Source organism: Prenolepis imparis, unplaced genomic scaffold, assembly GCF_030444845.1.
Source record: "Prenolepis imparis isolate NDT839.2.m4 unplaced genomic scaffold, iyPreImpa1.0 SCAF_5, whole genome shotgun sequence".
Lineage (NCBI taxonomy): Eukaryota > Metazoa > Arthropoda > Insecta > Hymenoptera > Formicidae > Prenolepis > Prenolepis imparis.
Window position 1 is genome coordinate 62,441 of NW_028141163.1, and position 10,831 is coordinate 73,271.

At 32.5% G+C, this 10,831-nt stretch overlaps 2 protein-coding genes and 1 long non-coding RNA gene across 3 annotated transcripts; 2 read left to right on the forward strand and 1 right to left on the reverse strand.

The window, feature by feature from the left end:
• Positions 1–47: 47 nt before the first annotated feature.
• On the forward strand, positions 48–5,274 carry LOC145936207 (uncharacterized). Its single transcript, XM_083038154.1, has 10 exons — positions 48–199; positions 353–1,774; positions 1,925–2,289; positions 2,401–2,754; positions 2,864–3,122; positions 3,281–3,699; positions 3,783–4,019; positions 4,126–4,601; positions 4,732–4,843; positions 4,904–5,274. Exons 1-10 carry the CDS (start codon positions 184–186, stop codon positions 5,057–5,059), a joined length of 3,816 nt encoding a protein of 1,271 aa, XP_082894280.1. The 5' UTR covers positions 48–183; the 3' UTR covers positions 5,060–5,274.
• A 480-nt stretch (positions 5,275–5,754) lies between these two features.
• Positions 5,755–6,740, forward strand: LOC145936413 (uncharacterized). Its single transcript, XR_014425388.1, has 3 exons — positions 5,755–5,978; positions 6,348–6,440; positions 6,538–6,740. It is a non-coding gene; the product is annotated as an uncharacterized LOC145936413 (long non-coding RNA).
• A 3-nt stretch (positions 6,741–6,743) lies between these two features.
• Positions 6,744–7,379, reverse strand: Uqcr-6.4 (Ubiquinol-cytochrome c reductase 6.4 kDa subunit). The gene is made up of 2 exons (XM_083038630.1): positions 7,220–7,379; positions 6,744–6,943 (listed from the first exon to the last, which is right to left on the reverse strand). Exons 1-2 carry the CDS (start codon positions 7,264–7,266, stop codon positions 6,829–6,831), a joined length of 162 nt encoding a protein of 53 aa, XP_082894756.1. The 5' UTR covers positions 7,267–7,379; the 3' UTR covers positions 6,744–6,828.
• Positions 7,380–10,831: the final 3,452 nt, after the last annotated feature.

Here is a 10,831-nt window from a genome sequence, read left to right on the forward strand (position 1 = left end):
CCTATTGTGGACTCAGCCTTACGCTTTACGCTTGTATTGTGCGATAGGTTATGTTCACATTTTGTCTGTTTCAACGTGCATGTAATTTTCCTAAATAGAGTTATACATGTTTTGTATGTTTACAATTGATAAAAACACAACGAGCACTACGAGATAAATCAATAAATCGTAAAAATTATAATAATGGCGTTGTCAAGAGGTAAGTTAACAATTTCTGCCGTTTCTATCTTTACCGGGACATGTATCATTGCGACACCGTATTATAACCCAAAAATCTACTGTAACTAACGTATTATACTAGATTTTATTATTACGCGCTTTTTATAGTAATTTTTATAATATAATTTTGCAGCACTATTAAAACGTTTAAATTCAGATGATTATCCTCTGCCAAAACGATTAAAATTAGCAGAAACTGCATTCACTGCTACGAATCTACCACTCATTCGTAAAGAAGACTTACTCTTGGAGTGGCTGTGTAAAATTTGTGTCGGGAATCGACATGCTTGGAAAACTTTGAATAATTGTTTAAAGTCTGCGCACACGCAACACACACATATTGACATTAAGGCCAATGCGAAACAATGTTTAGTTGATACGCTTGTGCAGACATTAAACAATGATGCGAAAGACGTATACGAGGAAGTTCTCGAATGCTGCAGCTTAGTTCTTACTAATAATAGTATGCGACAATATTTTACAAACAAACTAAAAAGGCTAGGTTTTTTAATAAAAACCGTGTTTAACAGTATATCGGAGCATTCCAGCTGTCACAATGTAACGTATCAAGAATATGATCGATTACTCAAGCCATGTAAATTATTGCCTATAGAAAATTGTGCTATAATAAGCATTATTGAAAGTCTGATGCAAATGTATAAACAATTATTAGCTACGAAAAATGAACTAAGATTAATCTTCATACATGATATTTTATATCCCATGTGCAATTTAATCGATCACAGACATACAGATAATACAAACAAACTCAGTCTAGTAGCGTACAAATGTATCCAGCAACTGTTACTCGGAGAAATCAAATTGATGCGAAATAAACAAACCTCAGAAAATGTTCAAACACGGTTCTCGGACTTATTTTGTACGTTCGCTGGAAATGTGGAAACGTTAAATTTTCAGAGTAATTTTCTAACATATCAGCTTATTTTTCGTGCTGTAGTAGGCACTTGCAAATCGGACGCTCCTGTACTGGATACATTTTTCAGAAATCTGATCAACTCCTCTGGAGAATATAAATTGGAAATCTTGACTGCTTTTCTCAAACTATTAAACGACGTAACACTCGATTTCGATAATACTATAGAAAATGTCACGCTGTTCGAGTATTTTCAGAAATTTATAAGTGACATCTTAACATGTGACAACATTACACGCATACATTACGGCGTACTTACACAACTTTCATGTATCAATCCACTTTTGATAGAGAGAAATATTCCAGATATCTTGAATAAGATATTGATGAAAGAACAAACTATTGATTATACAAACTTATTAATCGCAATTTTACACTCCAGTACAAAATTGAGACGTGAACAAAAGTTGATCTCACAATTGTTAATATCATTAAAGCAGCATTTGGCAATGGGGACGACGGTGTACAGAACAAACGTGTCATTTTTTTCATACGAATTTAAAATGAAATTGAGAGAAACAATTAGCAACTTTTCCAGTTCCCAAACGATTGCAACTTTAAGAACATTAATACATTATTTAAATACGGATTGTGTAGAATTGTTGGAATATGATACTTCGTGTAAGAACTTTTTATTTGTACATGTATATTAGATCAATCTTTAAATTTCTAGTTTCAAGTAACGAAATGTCTCTAGAAATAATATTAGAATGCGATTTATGTGTCTCCTTTTTTAAATGTTAAGGGTAAAAATATATTAATATTTTGCAGGTAAAAATGTATTAATATTGCAGACAACGGTAGAATTGCTTGTTGTACTTTTCGAAGGTACACAAATTTTTGAATATACTAGAACACTTTCCGCCTACGAGAAGTTTGTTAACGATTTAGACAAACTAGGAAATGCTTTATCATTGTTGATAAACAAAGCATTGTGTTTAAGTCATGATAAGAATATCATCATAATATTATTAAGTGCTGTGCAATCATTGAGCGAAATGCAGGACATGTTGCAATATTATATACCAAAAGGTGCCGATACAACGAAACTCCAGTTCCCAATTCTGGATGATCCTTGGCAACAATTAATTCAGAGAATAACCAATTTTGGAGAAGACAATTGCAAAAATATCATGGTACCTGTAAAAATATTTTGAGCATTCATTTCACCACGCGATAGAGATTCAATTCTTAAAATGAAATAATTGTTAATATTACTGCAAAGCTTATATTTATCACAATTTCAGAATAAACTTATTTTACATCGAATAAGATTAAATACAACAAATGAACCTATTAAGCTTCATGGCTTAATAGGTGGCCTCGAGTATGCTTGGAATTCCATCTTGAAATATAATACAGATATACTTCCATTATTAAGTAACAAAGAAATGTCCAAAGTGACATGTTTGTTGTTTGATGATATAATGTCAAGTAAAAAGAGAGAGAATTTTCGTGAATGGCTCGATTTATTAGATAATGATTGCCTTCGAGAAAATAAGCGCCTTGTAGTGTGTCTTTTAAGCCATATTCTCGTCCAAATTGGACATTGTCTGCCATCAGGATGTACAAAAAAAATCATTATAGAACACATTAATGCCGTAAGTTAATACTGATAATTTTTCAATTTTCTAGTTAATAACGAAATTATATCTCTGTCTCGAAATTTTCTAATATTCTAATTATATATTCGAAAAATTTCTTTTATAGAAATTGTTGATAGAAAACGAACATGATAACATGTTGAAAGTCTTGCAAATTATAAGAGAATTGATATCGCAAGAGCGATATGTGCAAATGACAAATGCAACTTGCTCTAAAATTGAATTACATTTGGAAATATTGCTCTACTTACCGACCATGTATTTTAATTCTAATATGAGAATGTTAGTATTCCTGGTTGTGTATTCCATTAGTAGAGAATGTGAAAAAACTGAAGTATTAGACACATGCAACACGATCTTTTCAGGTAATTTTATTTCTCTAAATATGTGTGTATATTCCTTCTTAATTTTTTGATTATTACACTATTTACATGTAGAATAAAAATTCAACTCAAATAAAAATTTATTCTAGAATACGTAATAAAAATAAAATAAAATAATAATGTTGCTGATGATTTTCCAGATTTGTTAGAAAAAATCGGAATCGATATATTTCAGTATATAGAACCAACAATGTTGGTAAATCAGTTACCACAAAATAAAGCATTTTTAAAAGCTTGCGAATTCTCTCTTCGCAATGTGAAAACGTATGACGCTTTCAAGAATCTCATAAAAAGTTGTACTCGACGCAAGGAAGCTATGTATAGTCTTTTGGAATGCATGGAAGTGGTCAAACCAAAAATTGATACTGAGCAAAAAATTATTTTCAAAAAGGCAGAGAAAAAGTTAGCCAAAGATATTTTAAAAGTGTTACCTGAAAAAATAAACAATGCGTCTGATGTAAAATGTTTGACAGCAGTGTTAAAAATAACAGTATCAACTGGAAAAGTTATTAATACTTTGAAAAAGTTAACTGAATTAACTCTCGAAAATATATTCACAGTAAGTATTGTAAAAGAAATTATATTTTCTCATATTGCATGTACTTTAATGAATTTAATAAAAATAATTTTTTTTTTTCACAGAAACAAGTAACAGAAAATTTAAATAACACAAATAATAATACATTGTTGCAACAAAGTGTACAGTTGGTTATTATTGTTTTACGACATCGTAAAATGTTCGAGATCCAAGATACGATCATCGAAAACTTGTGGTTTATAATATTGACGCATCCTTGCAAAAATTTACTCGAAGCGTTATTGGCGTCTCCCGAATCGAAAGAATTTTATAAATTTTTAAGATTACTGTACGCTAAAACGGTAAATTCCCCATTCATCCTTCATTAACATACAATTTGCATACAATTGTTAATAATATTAGAGATTATTAATAATATCCATGTATATGTTGTAATTTCTCATGTAGATTGATAGCTTGTCACAAGCAGACGAACCGGCATGGACAAACATGTTTGTTATTTGGAGCGATGTAATGAAGATAGACATGAGAGTCAAGCGTAATAAAGCGCGTTTGGATGCGATCAACAATTTATTTGAAATTGTACTATCGTTGGATATTCCCGACAAATGTTGGTCAGATATATTGCGCTTAGCTCACGACATAATCAATGTCAAGCATTTACTTATTCCCGATACTACGATTGATCTTATCATACTGATCAGTTTAAAATCACTCGTCCGAGTAAAAATTTCGTCATGCGATAATGTGCTCGTCATCTGTGAAACATTGATGAAAGTCAGAACAAATTTGATAACAGACAGATTACCTAATTTATTATTGTTGTATAGAAATGTAATAAATATCATTGTCCACGCATCGAAAAGCGTAGCTAATAAATTTGACGAGCACCGATTTAGATGTTTTGCGTTCGATATCGAAAAGTAAGTTTAAATCTATTAATTCGAAAAAAAATTTATATACACTATAACATCAGAATATATTGATGTCTAATTTGTTTATTAACATTATAATATTAATTTGAAAAAAAATAATAGACATTTTTTTCAATAGACTTACAGGTTTATTGATAAAATTGAAAAAAAATATGATTCGACCAAGTCCCTATGTGATAGCCGATTTCTTACAATTATACGTGGAAGCCGCTATACCATCTTATATTAAGGTAATGTCTTTACATTGTTATCTTATTGAATAACATTTGTCATACACTTGTATGTTGCAGATGGCTTTGTATAATTCTTTATGCCAATTAATTAGTATATGTGATCAGCATGGAATCGCCTTTTTATCTCGTACATTACCAACATCATTGCAGGAAGTCTTCAAAGTACAATTAAATACATTTAATAAGTTTTACAAGTATTCTGGCAAAGTTTAAGTCTTTATTGTTTTTCTAAAAGGATAATTTGATAATTTTTCTTGAAAAGAATTAATCAAATATAAAAACGGATGAATATAAATACATGTATAAATTTATTTTTATATTCAGCCCACCTCACACACATCCACACACACACGTGATTAAAAAGCATACATTTGTGTAAGATAAAAAAACAAAAAGATAATCTAATGTGAATTGTCCCTTTTAATTCAAATAAAATATAATTATGTATCTATAGTGATAATTGATAATAATTTTTTTTATTTAATAAAAAATTTATACAATATGTATATGGTTTCCTATTTGCTGCTGGCGCATAAAATTTGTGATAAAAACGATTCAAAGCAAAATCTTTTATAATAGAGTATAAATAAGTAATTTATATATACATACACTGGCTAGAAAGCTAGCATATAGTATAATCAGAGAGTCTTCTCTCTGGTATAATGTAGGTTGCGGTCAAGAATACACTACGAATGCTTTGAAACATTATTCTATCTTTGTTCTATATTCCAGAAGAATGAGGGTGCCGTCACATGGGGCGTAACTTGCGTAAGCGTAACCAGCGGATCGCCAATCACCGAGTTATTCCGATAGAGCCCTTCGTCAAGCTCTATCGGAATAACTCGGTGATTGGCGATCCGCTGGTTACGCTTACGCAAGTTACGCCCCATGTGACGGCACCCTAAAGATAGAATGATGTTTCGAAGCATTCGTAGCGCATTCTTGACCGCAGCCGTGTAATCTGTGTATTATCATGAGGATTAGGTTACCTCTAGGATTGACCAAGGATCAATTTTACGTTGTACTGATTTTAGGAACAATCACCGGTTTCTATAACTGGAAAAGCCCGTTGCAGGACCATTTAAAAGAACAATTTGAAAAGGAAATCTCGAAAAAAAAAGAGTCAAATGAGGTAAGCGAATGACTTGATAAAGCAGTTGCGGCAAACTGGTAACCTATATACACTGGGTATATGTGAGAATCAAGTAATATTTTACGATTATTATCTGACATGATACTTAATCGCATTAGTATTCATAATTATAGTAATTAATACATTAATATTATTATTATTATTTTATAGAAAAGGGATTAAGGTTAATGTGTTTAGAAAAGATGTGTAGTATAGAAAGGGTGTAAGAAAAATTTACTAATTCTAAAACTTTATCTTTAATTTTTTAAGATAAAAAGCTATTCTGCATCTTTTAGAATAAATTTAATTGTATATTTTTCTTTCTATTTAAGATATTTAAGATAAACATTGTGAACAAATATTTTACAGTCTATCAGCGAAAACCAAGAGTCTATTAGTTCAGAAATTTAGCACATTTGGGCTTGTAATAATCGGTGGAGCTTTGTTCGTAACGTGTTTTAGGTAAGCATATTCTGTTGGATGATTATTAAATATATTATGCAACAAATGACAAATATGTCAAATTTAAGTTGTCCATCCAATTAATTTTCTTTGACAGGATTTATATACAGCCATGGTATGCGAAACGGAGACACACACAAGCGGAAGAACATGCAAATATTATTTACGAACTACACAAGAAAAGAACTTTACAGGAAGAACAAAATAAAAGTTGAGATATCGAGTTAATATTGTTTCAATATTATATATGATTCTTTGTATTAATATGTTTATTTAAATAAAAAATGTGTAAATAGTAAATAGTATGGTACAATAAAATCTTTATTGTTCCAATAGGATTATTACATAATTGTATCAGAGAATTGATGCAACTATTGTGATTTGTGATCTATTCCTGAAATTTACCACTGTAGAAAGGAACATATTGCAATACTGCTTTCCAATCAGTGAAATACAACAATGCTAGTGATGCGCCAGTTCCATAGGTCACTGCAGTTGGAAGCCTAAAGCATAACAAAAATTTTATATTAAGAGAAAGACAGGGTATCAAAGATATATATATATATATATATATGTTTTCTCAACCTAGAGACAAAATATATACTAGTGAAAATTGTAATAAACAAATATTTTCTTTTATTACATGCCCATTTTCTCTCATGTCATGTGTGTTTCATAATATATTATAAATCTTGGAAAAGTTATCAAATGTAACTACTCGTACCGTCAAAGATCGTGTCAAAAATGTCCTATCCTAAAATGCCAACAGAATAACTCACCATTTTCCAGCTAATTCGATGTGTTTTGATCCCAATCGAAGGGCCATTTTTATCAAATATCGCTCGATTGGAGCAATATAATCACACAGAGGGTAACAAATTTATTTTTATACAAATATTATACCTATATATATATATGTAGCAAGGAGGAAAGAGATAACAGGAGGGAGGATATACCCCCCTTGCCTGGCAAGCAGACGTAAGGAGGGAACAGTAAGCGCCATATTGACGTGGCCTATCGAAGCGCGACATTTGAAATAGTGATGAAAGCACACAAAAAATGTAAAAATTTATAAATAATATTTATAAATATGATATATATATATATATATTGTATGTATGATTGTAATAAATATATTGTATTATGCCATATAAAGGTGCCTTTTCATGCTGACGCTCGACGCTCATTTTTAGCTGCAAAAGACGTCACGTGACCAAAATTGACGAATTGGTATCTTTATTTTTGGTCACGTGACGTCTTTTGACGCTAAAAATGAGCGTCGAGCGTCAGCATGAAAAGACACCTTTAGGCTTGTTTTCTATTCCTGCACTGGTTGAACTGTGCACACTGGTGCAATAAGTTAGAGTGAGACAAAATATACTTTATTGTCTCAGCGTTTTTCATTGGGCAGAACTGAGTGCGCACTGGGAACTCGTGGAGTGCGCAATGGTACTGCCCGAATGTACGGCTAGTGCAACTTTCTTGCACGCCCACTGAAACACTCGCGGCTTAGTGAGTGCATAACATCAGCGCGGCTCCTTAACCAAAACTGCCTCAAAAATTAATTTTTTATAGTTAACTTTTAAAATGAGTACTTCGGGAAATTTAGGTTTGATAAAATTCAAAATAAACAGGACTTATTTAGAGTTAACTATTATAAAAGGTGAAATAGAATGTCGAATTTTCAAACATATCTATAATTCTGTACGCTGTTCTCCGACAAACTCGAAAATTGCATTTAAACTGGAACACCAATACCCAGATAAATATAAGCATAGATACATATGTAAGCATATTTATCTTTTAATATAAATACTTGCTTCTAGTTACAAGCAGTGTATTTACAATAAAAATTAATTACCTCGTTCTCAGAAAAGTTATGTACCACTTCTAAAAAGTTTGGTATTTTTGGGATAATACGTCTTTCATTTGAAAGTAAATAGTCGTCATCATCACTACTAGATGATGGCGAAAGAAAATCGAGTATTATTTGCATACTTTGCTCGTTCAAATCATCTACTCCAATTCGCGCCGCCATATTTTGCACGCAACCATGAAGAATAGAGATAAGGAGGCCGAACTAGCATTGAGGAATTATCGAAATGTGCGACCAAATGTCGAGCCTAATTGTAGTTTATTAATGCTCCGCAAGGTTGCGCTTTTGCCTCAGGGGACTCACACGTACACAGTGGACTTTTGGGTTAGTCATTCTCTATCCTTCTTGCTCTACATCCTGCAATCTCTCCTCTCTCTCAAACTAACGAGCATCTTGTGATTGCAATGCCATCTATAGGTACCTATAGGTACTACTATCGGGCCTCGGTTTTGGTCGCACATCCCAAACACATAGTTCGGCCTTCTTATCTCTATTCTTCATGCACGCAACCGACACCGTCTCTCGGAGCTCGTGCCAGATTTCTGCATGAAAGTGCGAAAATTCAGCACTAGATTTACCAATGAAACTGCGCGCACGATCTTTGTACGCACTGAAATTCTCAATGAAACACATAGTCCGCGGTTAGGGTGCCGTCACATGGGGCATAACTTGCGTAAGCGTAACCAGCGGATCGCCAATCACCGAGTTATTCCGATAGAGCTCGACGAAGGGCTCTATCGGAATAACTCGGTGATTGGCGATCCGCTGATTACGCTTACGCAAGTTACGCCCCATGTGACGGCACCCTTAGTGCGTACTTAGTGCGCACAGTTCTACCAATGAAAAACGCTATCATTCTAAGGGTGCCGTCACATGGGACGTAACTTGCGTAAGCGTAACCAGCGGATCGCCAATCACCGAGTTATTCCGATAGAACTCGACGAAGGGCTCTATCGGAATAATTCGGTGATTGGCGATCCGCTGGTTACGCTTATGCAAGTTACGCCCCATGTGACGGCACCCTAACTTATTGCATTAGTTCAGGAAAACAAGCCTATTGAACAAGAATATATAAAACAGTGAAATTTGGATGTGTTGTTTATTATAACAAAAGATAAAGAAATTTTCTAAATTGAAAGACGATTTGAGGTTAGAATAGCATTCCGTTTTCCGTAAAAATCACTCCATGGGGAGCGAGGCTATCGAAAAATCGGATTGATCCCCACTCTAGTACTTTTCCGAGATTCCGTTTTCCGAAATTTCGACTGCCATGGGACAGCACCCTTGGGCGCAACATGGGTGCGGAACATGCGGAATGCGGAATTGGCGGAACGAAAGTTCGTCCAATCACAGACATTCCGTCAATTGCGTTCCGCTGAAATGCATTTTCCTATGTCCCATGGAGCGGAAAACGCGGAAGCGCAATTGGCGCTGGCCATTCACAAGATTCTTTCTCATAGATCCTTTTGTTGTCTCTATCGGAACAGTGTATATTATTGGCTCGCGCAGATTATGCTTCCGCGTTTCCGCTCCATGGGACATAGGAAACAAATTTATGCGGATCGAATTCACATATATATGCATACATCCGTAAAAATTCATGAATTCCATAGCTTTCGAAACTGATAATAATTGTTAATTGCTATAAACTTTATCTCGAGGACAGGGTTGCTTTCGTGAGAAAATTAAAATGATCCAGATTAAAATGATCCTGTGCTGTGATTGGTCAAATCTGAAATTTCACTGAATTTCATTCAGTCCAATTTCAATGAAATTCAGTGAAATTTCAGATTTGACCAATCACAGCACAGGATCATTTTGATTTTCTCACTAAAGCAGCCAGGCAAAATTTCTCCTTTCTTTGCTAAATATAGATCGCATCTAATATATTTTTGTTTTTTAAAAATATTTTCATTTCTTTTTTGCGATTATATATATACAATAATGAATAATATATCTTTTTTATTTATAATCTTGTGGCGTGTAGTTCCTGCTTTTTAAATATATATATATATATATCAACTTTATTTTAATTTATTTAATAACTCGTAAATGAGAAACAATTTTTCAAAATTCATATTGAACATTATTAATAATAATTTTTTTTTTTTTTAACTTTTGGTTGAAAGAAACCTTCAGTTGAAAAAGAAAAAAAAATAAATAATTTGATTATAGTTTTTAATTTAATGTTTTCCCTTTTTTTCTTTTTTTTTGTCTTATACATATAATAAAAATAAGTAATTTCTTTCGCTCTTTAACAACCGCGCTTGTGCTCTTATAGCCATTCTTTACCTTTTATCTTTAAATCAAGAGTCTTTTATTTCTACTGATTATTATTATTTTCTTCTAAATGGTTAGTGAATGTTAATGTAATTTTGCAATATTGGTTCCTTAAAGTTCCAATTATATATTATACATGTAAAAAATTTGAAATACATTATATGGTACTATATTTTTTTCGATATAAAATTATATGTAAAACTAGCAGCAATTTAAATTGCAAAAACTTTTACAT

Coding starts and splice junctions, on each gene's coding strand:
- LOC145936207 (XM_083038154.1), top strand. Junction 4,602..4,731: donor TTTGCGTTCGATATCGAAAA/GTAAGTTTAAAT, acceptor TTTTTTCAATAG/ACTTACAGGTTTATTGATAA. Junction 4,844..4,903: donor CTATACCATCTTATATTAAG/GTAATGTCTTTA, acceptor TGTATGTTGCAG/ATGGCTTTGTATAATTCTTT.
- Uqcr-6.4 (XM_083038630.1), bottom strand. CDS start 7,266: ATGGCCCTTCGATTGGGATCAAAACACATCGAATTAGCTGGAAAATG. Junction 6,944..7,219: donor ATCGAATTAGCTGGAAAATG/GTGAGTTATTCT, acceptor GTTATGCTTTAG/GCTTCCAACTGCAGTGACCT.